Here is a 14,632-nt window from a genome sequence, read left to right on the forward strand (position 1 = left end):
ATCGCTGGCTCCACCCCTACTTCCTGCTATCACTGGCCAGGGCGGCAAAGGTGCCTGATTCTCTGATCATGGCTGGGGGGCAGGGCAAAGGCGGCCCCAGCTCTTAGCTCCCCCCTGGGTTTCCGATCACTGTCAGTGGCAGGGGGCTTCTTCCTGCTTTCCCTTTCGCCTCCCTGCATTGTGCCTACATATGCAAATTAGCCGCCATCTTGTTGGCAGTTAACTGCCAATCTTAGTTGGCAGTTAATTTGCATATAGCCCTGATTAGCCAATGAAAACGGTATCGCCGTACGCCAATTACCATTTTTCTCTTTTATTAGTGTAGATGTTTTATAATAGAGATAAATAAAATTTCAGTTTATTTGGTAATCTAGCTAAAACCATAGCCTAGAACAATGATGGCAAACGTATGACATGCATGTCAGAGGTGACATGTGAACTCATTTTTTTGGTTGATTTTTCTTTGTTAAATGGCATTTAAATATATAAAATAAATATCAAAAATATAAATCTTTGTTTTACTATGGTTGCAAATATAAAAAAATTTCTATATGTGACACAGCACCAGGTGCCAGGTCTATGTAGCTCTACATAGTTTTTATTTAGTTGATTTTAAAAGCATTCATTGAGCACCTAACCTGGCCCCAGCACTCCACTGCATGCTGGGACTACAAAAATGAATAAGGGTGTTTAATGAGAAAAGGAAGTAAGTCAATAAATTAATTAAATTAAAACAAGTTCAATGTGCAAATAGGATGTTGTCAGAGGCCAGGGGTGATTTTCTGTTTTGCCATCAGCAGTAGTCTGTGTTTCTTTGTAAGTATTAACACACCTGGTAACGGAGGCACTTAGTGCGTAGTAGTCACTCTGGGCCTATGTGCAGGCAGCTTTATTTATGAAAATAGAAGTAAGAGTGAGATGAGAGATGCCTTTTTACCCTGAGTAGCCAACACACTGTACTGAACACATTTCTCTGTGATTGCAATGACCAAAATATGGCCCAAAATAAGAGGCTACCTGATCTGGTCAGAGCCCCTGCCCTATGCTTCTTCATCTGCCAACCTCTAACCTCTACTTTGGGGAAACCTCCGTGGGCCTCCCCACCCACTCTAAGCCACCGTGCCCCCCCCCCCACCATTAAGCCAAGATAGAGTTAATGCTTATATATCACACACGCACACACACACACACACACAGAAACACACACACACACACACACACACACGTTATTCTTATCACAGTATGTTTCTTCTCTAAGATGTGACTCTCTTAGTGACAAAAACTACTGATGTTTACATTCACAGGATCTTCCAAAGGACTTTACATAGATTAGGTGACAGTGGCAGCATCTCCAAGGGGTGGCATATAGTGAGGAGGAGGAGGAGGAGGAATATAATTTAATTATAACCTCCTCCCTCATAATTTCTATTAACCATTCCCTCTTCACCCCAAATTAACATGCAGTACTTAATCCCAATATGCTTGCTAGGGCCATGTGGAATCAGGACAAGGCCCCAGCACCGGCTCCCTACCAGATGCTTAAAGAGCCACTCCTACCTATCACTCAAACTCAATAAATCTTAAAGGCCACATGGGGAACTGGAAAGAATTTGAATGGCCATGATTTTTTTTAAATCAGGTTTATTGAACTATAATTTACATACAGAAAAAAATCTTTTTTTGTATGAAGTTTGATGAGGTCTGACAAATGGATAGTTATATAACCTCCACCATAGTTGTTATGGAGAACATTTCTATTATCCTCAAAAATTCTCTCTTTAGCTACCAGAATTTTAAGTGAATTCTTTAGAAAAACCACAAAACCTATCAATGTTGCAGATAAACAGACCCTTGCATCTTGGACAACTTAACATATTTCTCCAAAATGAATAGTTTCTTTTCCCTTGATCATAATGCCATCATTTGGTTGTATTGTACTTTTCTTTTGGAAACCTCAAAGCATTTAGCAAATAAGAATTCACAGCTCTTTAAAGAAAAAAAAGGAACAACAAAAATACCTGGTCCAACTATAAATATTTATATTCCAGTTTAATAAAATCAATACATCTCTTTCCCAGTTAACCGGTAGGTTTCTCTTCTTACCAGAGACTGTTGTATAAATATTTTAACAATGTTAGGTAGCTTGTTTTTAATGAGCTGGCTGTTGTTTTTATCAAGTAGGCATTGTGCTTGCCCTTTATTTATCGATTATATTCCCTTGTGGTGACTGTGAAAAGGCTGTACATCCTGGGAACAGTTGCTACATTTGGATTGGATCGGATGGGCAAATGGAATGACACAGCAAACAAGTGAATGACTAAATGAATGAGGGAGTCAATGAAGGAATGAATGAGTGGTTGCCTCCATTTCATGGATGAGGCACTTCTGAGAGGCAGTGAGGTCAGGTGGCTGGCAGAAAGCCACACACTGCTGTCCTGGGGGCAGTGCCTGATCCGATGCCAAGTGTGTTTTCATTGCTCTCTCCATTTAGCTATCAGCGCTAATTTTTAAATGTCCCCATAAAATATCAACATTAAAAAGGAAACATGGAAAAATAGGACAGGCACAAATGAAGTGGCTTTTCAAAAAATGAATTTAGTGTGCAAATATAACACAGGTAGGATTTTAGGGGCCGATTTCCACGTGATAAGAAGAATACTTTCCTCTCCTATTCACCAGTCCTCCTTTAAATGGACTTTGCTCTTTGTGCTTCTTCATAAGACAGTTTTGTATATGCCTACCGTGTTCTTTTTTTTAACAGGCTTCTTCAGTGGAAAAGACACAATTGCCTTTACTGTTGCTACTGTTATGACAAGTAGGGAGAGGATGCTCAAAGAGGCTCCACATAGAGAGAGCGCGTCCATTGTCATGCCTATGCTTGCACTTTCATTTTTCTCCATTTACGGACAGGTCAGGAATAAATTTGATGAAATTTCCATCAAGAGGCTTTTCTCCAGGAATCGGTATCAAAAGAATTTGAATGAGCACGAAATAAAAACGATCTGCATTTTATATGAAATTCTGATGTCAATGGTTCCTTACAACAAAAAGGAAAAAAAAAAAGCTATTAAAGTAGCCCTCCCGCCCGCCCGCGGGGAGTCAAGTGCTTTTCAGCCAGCACGTCCTGAGCTGATGCCCTCTCTCCATCCGCTACTCAGATATTCATGAATCACTGTCTTCCAGCATCGCTTTCTCTCTCCCTGTGCCTTTCTGGCGCGGTTCTCCCTCCCTCCCTCCCTCCCTCTGGCATCTGCTTTTTCTTACTCCTTCTCTCAGCTGCTTAACTACAGCTCCCAGTGGAACTTGCACAATTAAAAACAGCTCTCCTCCCGAGCAGCACCCAGAAGCGCATCACCTGGAGCAGGGCGATCGCCCACTTGCACCCGCCGCCGCAGAGCATCCAGGTAGCTGGGGGCGCGGCAGGGGTGTGTGTGTGTGTGGGGGGGGGTCCTTCTCCCGCTCTCTGCAGCAGCCACAGCATCTCCTGGGAGTCCGCTGCATTCCAGGGTCCCGTCGCAATGATGCGTGTGTTTCGTAACAATGATGGAAAGAGAGAAGCCTCCGCCGGTGACCATTGAAAGCGGGGAGAGGTTGCTGCAGTCGCCACTGCCGTAGAATGTGTGAGTGACAACCTGCGGGCCCCGCTGGAGTCTCCATCCCGCTCGTCTTGTCTTCCTTCGCGGTCTCCAGGAGGGAACTCGGAACCAGATGCACTAACCGGGCGAGTGCCACCCTGGATCTGTCACTGTGAACTTCCCGCGGTGGAAAATGGTCAACAAAGACATGAATGGATTCCCAGTCAAGAAATGCTCAGCCTTCCAGTTTTTTAAGAAGCGGGTAAGGGCAGGTCTTGTTTGTTCCTTTTGTGTTCTGCTCCTCTCTTCAACGCCCTTGGTTGCTGGCCTGTGGGAAGCCTAAGGTTTTGTTGCCCAGCCCTGAAGGAAAGCCCTGCTTCTGGTGGCAGGGGTCCAGCAGGGACTGACACCTGCCTTGATGCAAATGTGGGGGAGTCGGGTGGGATGCCCAGGAAGAGTTGCTTTGGGGACAGGGGTTGGACTGGGATGCCTTCAGGAGGATTTGAGTTGGGAATGGCAATTTCCCAATCAAAGCCCCAAGACTACAGGCAGCTTCCAAGTGACTTGACCTGGATACAGCTGTGGCTAGTAATTTAGTCAGGGACTAATTCAGCAGCTCTCTCTCTCTCTCTTATCTTTGAAGGGTTCAACTTTTTTCACCCCTTTCATTCACTCAGCCTCAAGTGCTGCATTATCTTCGTTGTCAGAAGCAGCCGCTCTGGCTTCCCAAATCCATTCAGCCAGGAACTTGCTGAGTGTATCCCGGTAAAACTAACAGAGGACTGGAATGACCTTTTCCAGAAAGGATGGGATCCAGCGTTTTGAAACCTCTGTCTCAAGTTGCCTTCATGTTGTTTAGTAGACTGCCTATCTCTTAGAGAGAGCATTGGGCGGTCTGAATCCAAGCGGTAATATCAGGTCATGCTGCTGTATACATTTATGTCTTAAAGTCCTTGTTTGTCCAGTCATAGCATTAATGTTGCATTGGTTATGAAGGAGGAAAAAAAGATTTTTCATAATAAACTCAGTTCATTGTCATGGTCCCACTGGCGCTCTGCATACATCTACAAATGTATACACTAGTGGGAGGTACGAAATGAATAACTGTTAATGGGCTGGTGAATGACACTCTTATGGAGAGTTTCTTAAGCAACAGAAGCTTCCTTCAGCCCCCAGCTGCCCGGCCTATTTAATACCCAGGGCAATTCCATCCAAATGGCTCTCTCCACTCATTGCTACTTCATTCAGGTTCTTTCTATGCTGCTCCCGACACAGTCCTTCACTGAACCCACCAGCAGGACCCAGTGAGTTACGGACCGGGCTGGACTCCCTCCCTGCACTAAGTGGACCCGGGCTGGCAACAGCAGGTCAGGCCCAGCCAGAGGGCCAGCACAGGCTCCCACATGCCTTTGACTGAGCTCTGCTCAGTAAATCAAAATCTTCCTCCAGGCCCATGGCCAAAACGTATGTGTTAAAACCAAAGCAAACACCACCCTGTCCTGGCTGCTGCTCATGGGCAGGAGTCCGAGTGCCAGGCGAGGTCGGTCTCTCCGGTGCCGACAACAAGCCGGACCAAAGCGAGGCCGTGCAAGTTCTCAGAGCTCCGGTGTCTCTTAGTTTTCCTTGCAGCCCAAATAGTTCTTCCCAAGGAAAGGGCCCTTTGTGAAGTAAGTTCCAACGGCAAGCCACTGTTTTGCGGATAAAAGCGGTCATAGCCCATACTTCAGTATTTAAACTCTTTACTCTTTTAATTAGTGAATTTATTTGGTGATTTTGGGGGAGAGGGGGTCATCACACAGGGAGATGTGATCATGTAAAACTCCTCAGTAGGGATCTTTAATTGACCAAGTGTTTGTCAAGTAGATTGTTTCAAAATTTTTATTTATTGATTTATTGATTTATCAGTTGTTTCTTCTCTGTGCCCTGACTGGGGATTGAACCCACAACCTTGGCATATCAGAACAATGCTCTTACCAATTGAGCTACCTGGCCAGGGCTGTCAAGTAGATTTTTAAAAGTTGTTTCTTTTTTTCCTATTGAAATGTTCTAATTGATATACCAATTTACCATTGTCCTTCCCCCTTAAAAGCATAATTTTACCAATAGCCTTCAGTTGGTGCCTCTGTAGACCTTGAATTTTGCAAAGAACTAGCCTGGGTACTGAGGTCTTATCTGAGTACATGAGAAAGAAGTTTGCAGCAAGATCTGACAGGCAGCTTCATCTGCCTTGAACCTGTGTCTGTCGTTTGCTAGAGATAGGATCAGGAATCCCTCCTCCTGCTTTTCTTACTCCTCAAGGATGGCAAACTACGCAAAATATGACTTTGTGTCCAGTCATGACAACCCCAGGGATAAATTCCGTGATTTTTGTCTACTGGTTCAATTTGAACCATTACTTTGTTTTTGGTTTTGCTTTTTTGTTTGTTTGCTTTGGCTTTTAGTTACACAAATAATATGTAAATAGCTGTTAAGACAATACCAATCTTCCTCCCGATCTTCCTTCCTTCCCCAGAGGTAACTGCTGTTACCATGTTGGTGCCCTTGCTTTGCAGACCTTGTCTGTGAACTTACATACTCACTCACATTCTAGGATGCCTTTGTTTTCAGCTAAGAAGAATCCATTTTTCCTACATTTCATTGTTAAAGTTACACACATTTCTGCATATTTTATTTTTAACCTAGCTGGACAGTCTTACAAAATGAACCCTTTGTTCAGTGCCCACATAAAACCGTGAATGGATCTTGGGGGGGGGGGGGTCATAGCTTTTTTAGGACTTACTAAAAAGACTGAGGTTTGAACCCAAATTTTGATTACAGAAAGCTTAGACAGTGCTTCCTATGCCTCTGAGACATTCCAGAGGGAACATGAGAAGCTCATCCAAAGAGAATATGGACTATCTACCCCTGCCATTCATTTAGGAGAGTAAGTGACGCTACCATTCATTTATTGAGTGCTTATTCTGTGTTAGACATCATGGGCCAAGTGCTTTGCATGTATTATTTATTTAATCTTCACAGTAACCTTATGAAGTAGGAAGAAATAATTGTGTGTGAAGAGTGTGGCTTAGTGACTTTAAACAGCCAGAGCAAGGTCATGTAGCTAAAAAGTAGCAGAGCTAACATTTATTTTTTTATATATAAATTATATTTATTTTAATGTATTTTTTAATTGTTATAGTATTACAGATATCTCCCCTTTTCTCCCCTCCCCCCTCTCCTTCCAGCCCCTACCCCGCCCCAGGTCTTCACTATCCTATTGCCGTGTCCATGGGCTATGCATATAAGTATATAAGTTCTTTGGTTTATCTCTTCTCGTCCCCCCAACCCCACATTGAGGTATGTCATTCTGTTCCATGCCTCCCTGCTTCGGGTCTTATTTTATTAGTCAATTCATTTTGTTCATCAGATTCCACAAATAAGTGAGATCATGTGAAGTAAGGATGTGGAGAAAAGGGAACACGAGTTCATTGCTGGTGGGAATGCAGATTGGTGCAGCCACTATGGAAAATAGTATGGAGTCTCCTCAAAAAATTAAAAATGGAACTTCGAGGACTATATCCTAAAAAAAAAAAAAACAATAAAAAACACCAATCAGAAAGAATATATGTACACCAATGTTCATGGCAGCATTGTTTATAATAGCTAAAATTTGGAAACAGCCCAAGTGCCCATCAGTAGATGAATGAATAAAAAAGCTATGGAATACTATGCAGCTATAAAAAAAAATGGGTCTCTCACCCTTTGGGACAGAGTGGATGGACCTGGAAAGTATTATGCTACGTGAAATAAGCCAAAATGAGAAAGAGCTAACATTTCAACCTTGTTTGATCCAAAACCCATATTCTTAATCCAGACTTTTATTTCAAATCACCCTCTCTTCCTTTTTTCTATAACAGAATCTTGTTTTTCCCCCCAATTAAAATTCTTGTGCCACTACCTAGCTTATCAGACCTGTGAAGGCAGACAAGCCTCTGGACACTCCTTTTAGCCCTAGTAGTGGCCGTGACGATGACCATGACCAGGCAGCTCTGGGGAACCGGCATACAGGGACACAGTCTGAAGAAATGCAGTCCTGGTACTTGTTCCCCCAAAGCCTCGTGCTTTCCACCTTCATGTCTTAAAAGCTCAGCTAAATCAGCTTGTTTTCGTATAGTTGAGAGTTGCTAAGCTAAACTCGGTAAGAGTTCTACTTTCATTCTCTAATGCATTAATAAGCACTGGATACCTATGGATTATGTTTTACTCCTAGAGTCTCTAAAAAGTCATTTCAGATGAATGGGAAAATGTCCTTAACAGTTTTAGTGTCACAATCCAAGCCCTTTAAAAGTTATCAGTTGTGCTACAAATTATTTACTTTCATGGCTTTAAAGATTTGTTTGTGATTCAGATTCTTGCACGGTAACTCAGAAAACACAAACAAATGACATTCTCTTCAACTTGATCATCCATTTTGTAAACACAGTAGGTAAAAAAGACTTCCACAGCCATAATTACATTAGTTTTTGTAAAATGTCAGAGGGCATCTAGCCACATAGAATTTTGGATTTGGAATGAACCTTAGAAATCCTCTCATTGGACCTCACTTCCAGATCTGGTGTGCTTTGCTCTTCATTATGCTCTCAAAAAAAAAAACCTCGTGCATTTTTTTTTAACAAAAAGAAGAAAGAAAGTACAGTTCCTGTCTTCATAGAGCTAATTGCATAGTGACCACAACTTCGGTAAGATACTTCTGTCTTGAGGTGGTATTTTATGATTTTGTGAACAATTCCTTGTATTATTCTTTAATGACAATAAATTTTCTAATAACAATCACTTATATCGCACTAATATTCCTAGGCACTGTTCTAAGAGGCTTAAGTATATTATTTATTTAAATTCTCACAAACAAAAAAAACCAAAACCCACGAAGGTAGATATTATTGTTGTCCTGATTTCACAGATGTATCAGGTGGAGGAACCAGCCCTAATTCACACAGTTAGTTAGTGGCAGAGTTAGGGTTTAAATTCAAAGCTCCCAGCTTCAGAGTCCATATCCTTAACCACTGTCTATCCTGCCTGTTATACAATCCCGCCTGGTCAGAGGGAAGTGAAAAGGTATGACTGCCTCCAGCTTCCTCCTTTCTCTAAACATGATGGGGAAGCATGCAAAGGTTTTCAGCCCAGTTATGACGTTCACTCTAACAGAGCTGAGAAATGAAATAAAGCTCTCTGAAGTGGTTATTTTCCATAACTGTCCCATGAACAGTAGCATGCCTTTGCATTTTATTTTTTCTTTCTGTTCTATTATGTCTGCTTAAAAGCATCTGAATTGGAATGATAACAAAGGTCCTTTACTTATGTGAAATCCTCCATATCTTTTCAGAGGCTCTAGAATTTATTGAGTGTTTACTGAGGGTCAGTCAGTGTTCAAAGTACTTTACTAGTGTAACCCTTGTAATCACTGCATTATGCCTGTCTTACAGACAAAGAAACTGAGGGTCAGAGAGGTTAAGTGGTCCAAGATCATAGTGCTAGGGAGAGCCAGAATCCATAGAGCCAGAATTCAAACTCAGGCGGTCAGCTTTGGCACCACCAAGCTTCACATTTGCATCATGGGAGTGAACTTCTGTGATGCTAACACAGGAGCAGGGTTAGCTCTCACCACTGGAAACTAGCTGTGAAGATGATCCAGAGGGGACTGAGGGTGGAGCTGGCTGGTAGCTACAGCTATGGAGAGATACATTTCCCGAGGGACTCCTGAGGGCAGTAACAATGCTTCCCAACAAATCAGAAGTCTGTCGTAGAGTTCTCCAAGATATAGTTGACCATACTTTCTGGAACCATGGTGGCTACTTCAATAGCTTCTACTGTGCTTTCTTCAGAAGTAGCTAAAATCTGAGCTGAGTTCCTCCTGTATGTGCTCCAACAGCACAGCACACCTGTGGGAGCTACAGGTGAGGCAACAGTTCTGATATTGCAGTGCAGTGTGACTGGGGCCATGTGCTTGCTGCTGGAGTCCTTAAGGACAGAGATCCCCTGTTCCCTTGTCCACTGTATCCCATACTTGTCAAACCCCATTTGTTAAATGAAAGTATGAATTAAATGAATGAATGAATGAATGAGTGAATTATTGTATTTGTCCCTAAGTCATTGTCTTGTCTTCCTCCTCTCCCTTCTTCCTTCTTGAAACAAATAAATGGCTTAGGAATCTAATGCATTTTAGTTCTCTCGATGTTAGGATATGGATTATATATAAAGAAAGACTTTGAAAAATAAAATAAATCTGATTCAAAGACAAATGTCACTATTCTTAGCTGGCAAGTACTTGGGAGACTTTGACCTTAGCTTGTTTGCTCATCCAACGCCCACACCACAACTTCACGACAATGTGTTTCCTGTTAGACCAAGCAAGACAGACATAATATTGATTAATTCATCTCTTTTTGCTTTATATTAACACAAATCATTGACTTCAATACTATACAGCTCTGTATTATGTATTCTACCTAGAGTTCTAAAAACATCTTTCCAATGATTACTTCCTCTCATTTTCAACATGGTCTTAGGAGCCACCGAGTATGAAAAAAGTTTGAACTCCAGATGCTTTTTCCACTTCCACCACTAAGACCCGGAGGGTTTGGATGGACAGAGCAGGGTGACCTTGTCTGGTTAGGGTTGGCTTTGCTTGTGAACACTGGTGAGAAGCCATTCCCAGGCAGTAGCTCTTCTGTCCCCTATGCAGTTCTCAAGAAAGCTGTCTGAGGTAGGCTCTCATTCTGCTGTCGTACCTGGGACATGTTTTGAGTGAAAATTGTAGCAGAGTTCTTTGAAAGTTTTATGTTGTCTTTTTTAAGAACTGGTGTTGAAGTATTGGTTTCATATATAACGCAGGAGTAAGCTATATAGCCTGAACTCACCCATATTTGATGCTTTGTCAATGCTTACTAAGACAAAGCAAATCTAAAATGGAGGAAGGTGGGGAGAGCCATTAAAATACATGTCCTCAATTGGAGATTTCTGATTAGAAAAGCATAAGTGTTAGAATTGTAATTAGAAATGGGTCAATAGAAAAGTTTAATTAGAAATTTAGGTCAAGCTACAGACAGATGAGAAAGCATATTTTAAAGTGTGGTGTTTTCTTTAAATGCATACCAGTTACTTTTTTTAGAAGCAAGCTCAAAAAGTTAAGTAGTAAATATCAGCAATCTTAACACTGGCAGATCAGGCCAGAACTCCAGACTTGCCAGTGGAATGCTGTTTCCTGCCTGCTGACTCAAGACTCAGTTCCTAGCTTGTCAGCTTGTCTGAGTATGGAATTGCTGGCTCCACACCAACACGGGGACAAAGACTTTTATTCCTTCTATGGGGATTAAGAAAGTTAAGTTCACAGGGCAAAAGGAATAAGCACTTGGATCTCTCCAAGTTCTTCCTATTGGGAAGGCAAACTCTCTGGCCCTTAGCCTCAGGGCACCCTCCTGGCCCCCAAATTAGAAGGGCATTTGTAGCCACCTGTTCTTGCCCTTGGTCTAAGAGCAGGCATACCCAGCAAGTAGCCAGGCTTCTTTGGCAGACTGACCACACAGTGCAGCTGGCAAATTTTAGAAGATTATGTGTAGAAGGAAGGGGAGAAGGAGGCAGGAGGAGGACAAAAGCAAACAGCAAATCACATTAGGGACCACGTTGGCTTCCGCATGCAACTGCTCCGACAGTTGGAGAAAGGATTACTGTTAGAGTTTGTTTACTTTCACACCTATTTATTCACAACATTCTATAACAATTTTGTAAGTATTTACAGCAGAAAAAAATAAAAGGCACGGCTGTAACTAGGGCAGTAGGAGAATCTTCCCCTTGGTAGTGCAGGATGCCAAAATTCCTCTATTTGCTTTCCAGAGGCTGCTGGGACAGTTTTCTGGGAAGAGTCCACTTAGCTATTTTTATAGCATTGGGGTCACCTTGGTTTCTTTTCCCTTCCTAGGTCAGGGAATTCACCCAAAATGCCATTTGCTTGGGGAATGACTGATCATATGGTTCTGTCCCTTTTTCCTTCCTCTCTTCTTTTTAATATCTCCCCTCCCCATTCTCTGTCTCTCTCTCTGTCTCTCTCTCTCAGCCCCCCTCCCCACCCCATCTCTGGAGAATAAGCTCACATTAAGGCAAAACAGAGAAAATCCTGAAGTGAAATACCCCTAGACTCTTACTCCTTAGAAAACACAGAGCTTGTGTTTTTTCTAACCCAGTGGCTTCAGGAACATCTTACCACCTGAGTCTGTTAGAGTGAAATCGCCCAATATAGAACACCTTGGCCATTCAAAGATTTTTGTTTCTAGGAATAGCAAGGTGAAAAGGTTCCCAAAACTGTTAAAACATTTTAAGACTCAAGTCTTTATAGGATCAACATTAAAATATGCCAAGGGAGGGGGATGTTCATTGGGTATAAATATTTTTTCAATGTTTATTACTCGCAAATATAATCTTTTCTGAAAAAGACCATATTTCCTTTTAACCCAGAATCTTTTTAGACCAGTACTAATTTGGTTTATATACAGAAAAAAAAAATCATAAGAAAGAAAACTGTGAGTATTGCTCAGGCGATGTGGTTCAGTGGTTGTGTGTTGACCTATGAACCAAGAGGTCATGAGTCAATACCCAGTCAGGCCACATGCCTGGGTTGTGGGCTCAGTCTCCAGTAGGGGGTATGAAGGAGGCAGCTGATCAGTAGTTCTCTATCATCATTGATGTTTCTATCTCCCCCCTCCCTTTCTCTTTCTGAAATAAACAAAAATATATTTTTTAAAAATAACAATAATAAAAAAATAAAGTTTGGGGAGAAGGGGTCAAAAGTTATACTTGGATTTTTTACCCTGTCTTGTTCAAGGGTCAAATGCATATAAATTTGGGGGTGGACACAATTTAACTATTAACAAAGGTTTATCCTTGCCATTGAAGCCCCATTTCTATTTGAAATGGAGCATCCCCAAGAGAATGGGCTCTAAGGTAGTATTTTTTACTTTGTTAAAAATTTTGAAGTTCTGGGAAACATTATTGCAGAAAATCTGTAACACTGCAGAATATCAGGTAAGACAGAGGTTTGGCAGGCAAGGGAATGTTGAAAATGGTAATGTGGTTCAAGGGAAAGTGAATAGTAATTGGGAAAAAGATTGCTGCTCAATGTTATATAATGAAGCTTTAGGAGCTACATTGATGAGATGTCTAATGTGGCACCTAAGAGCTTGCAACTAACTAATAACAATCTGTAAAAGAAGTTCTCTAAAGAGCTTCAATAGAGAACATACAAAAAAAATTTGCTTTCTCCTTTAACTACTTGACCTCAAAGATTAACGGTTACCTAGTAAGAAGTAGGAGCCGGCACTTATTGTATTCAGGGCCTCAGTTATCAGCTCTGATGAAGTAGTCGTATCTATTTGTCTATTGCCAGCTTTTACGTAAAAGGGCCCACACCTTAAATCAGGCAGTCAAGAGTAACCCTTGAGACCTGACCTCATTCAGATGGAATTTCAGAATGTGTAATTTTTTTCATCTCATATCTTGACAGTCAGTTCTTGTGTGATACACTTCATTCTTTTCCAAAAGATAGAGCAATGAAAAGTTATCAGTACCTTTCTTCCTGAAGTCATTAACTTTTAAACAGCAGGTTCAGAATTGGTGTTGAAACTCTACCCCTTCCCTTTTTATTTTCTTTTTTCTTTGCAGCATGAACAGCCAACATGAATTGAGCACCTACATGTGACAGGCATTATGATAGGGGTGGGGGTATGAGAAATTACATTTTTCTTTATTCTCCCCAGCTACCTTATCCCTAGGAACTTGGATCACATCTCCTTGTTATACACTCTTTATAGGTCCTTGTACGTTTCTTTATGGCACCAGCCAATCTATAATCACATATTGCTATAGGCTTTTAATTAATGTCCTTAACATTAATCAATATCCTTTTAAACTATGGTCTTTATGAGGACAGGAGCTTTTCTGTACATTTACACCCCAGGGTCAAGCTCCTGAAGGTCATCAATAAATTCTTGTTGAAACAAATAAAAAGAGGAAATTATGAAAATCTGATCTAGGAGGGAGAGTGAAAAGGAGTTTATCTAAAATCCCACATAAAAATTAAAAGTCCTTTAAATTTTGTTCTGTTTTGTTTTAAACAAGGGCATCTGCTAAGACTCCATGTGGGAGGAACTTTTGTATTCTAAATGAGAATGAGACCTCTATTGAAGCCATTGTTTTCTATCATTTACTGTCCCTCGTGAAAAGATCCACATAATAAATTCCTCTTTAAAGGCTTTCTTTTTTTTTCTGAAGGAAATTACATTTAGCCTGATACAATCCCACACATCTGTCTCAGTTGCCAGGAAACTCAAAGCTAAATTTAAAGGGAAATTTAGTGAACGAATTAGACACATCATTAGAAATAACTCTGAGTTGCTGAATTTGGTTTTAATCTTATGCTATTAACTGTTGTTAATGTGTATCTCATTGTAAACTGCTTCTGATGTTTTTAAAAATAATGTAAAAGGCATTTAGTTAAAAAAGCAAAGAGCAACTATGAAGGTCTAGTTGCAAATATTAAAAGTAGTTCATCATTATACTAATGCATTACCATGACGATAACCAGTACACATAGAAAAAGTGTAGTTCTAAAGTATGGAGTGCTTCTCTACTAACTTTTCTTCTTGAAAATGCTTATTTCAGAACAGATGAAATTAACTGCTGCAGCAGAGCTAACTTTTAACCTGTAGACTTATTACCTCAGATAGACAACATAAGCCACTTGGACTCACAGTAAAAAGTATAAGAATGCTTGCAGTTTGTCCCACCAAAATCTAGTCGATTTTTCCAAATTGTATCAACTGCACTAAATTTGTTATCTATTGTTTCATGACAAAATACTCAAAATTTAGTGAAAAATCCACTTTTTTTCCCCCTCAGGATTCCCTTTTTGCCTGCCTCCTTGGGGGACCACTCCCACCATGGAAACTCAGTGTGGTTTCTGGGCACAAGACTCCCCAGGTTCTCCCACCTCCGGGCTATTGGACAGTTTCCTTTCAGGCTTCTGCTCT

The 14,632-nt window shown here is 41.1% G+C and overlaps 1 protein-coding gene across 2 annotated transcripts in view; it reads left to right on the forward strand.

Annotated features, from left to right (window-relative positions):
- Positions 1–3,285: 3,285 nt before the first annotated feature.
- The window catches only part of SGK1 (serum/glucocorticoid regulated kinase 1), a 103,700-nt gene continuing 92,353 nt past the window's right edge, over positions 3,286–14,632 (forward strand). Inside the window, exons 1-2 of one of the 2 annotated variants that reach the window (XM_081094575.1) lie at positions 3,286–3,404; positions 3,691–3,837. In XM_081094575.1, the coding sequence (XP_080950701.1) occupies positions 3,769–3,837 (69 nt within the window). In that variant the 5' untranslated portion in view covers positions 3,286–3,404; positions 3,691–3,768. Of the gene's footprint in view, positions 3,405–3,439; positions 3,838–14,632 lie in introns of those variants that run through there. The other variant, XM_081094576.1, reaches the window with a different exon arrangement.

The sequence above is a fragment of the Myotis nattereri genome (assembly GCF_964212035.1).
Source record: "Myotis nattereri genome assembly, chromosome: 6".
NCBI lineage: Eukaryota > Metazoa > Chordata > Mammalia > Chiroptera > Vespertilionidae > Myotis > Myotis nattereri.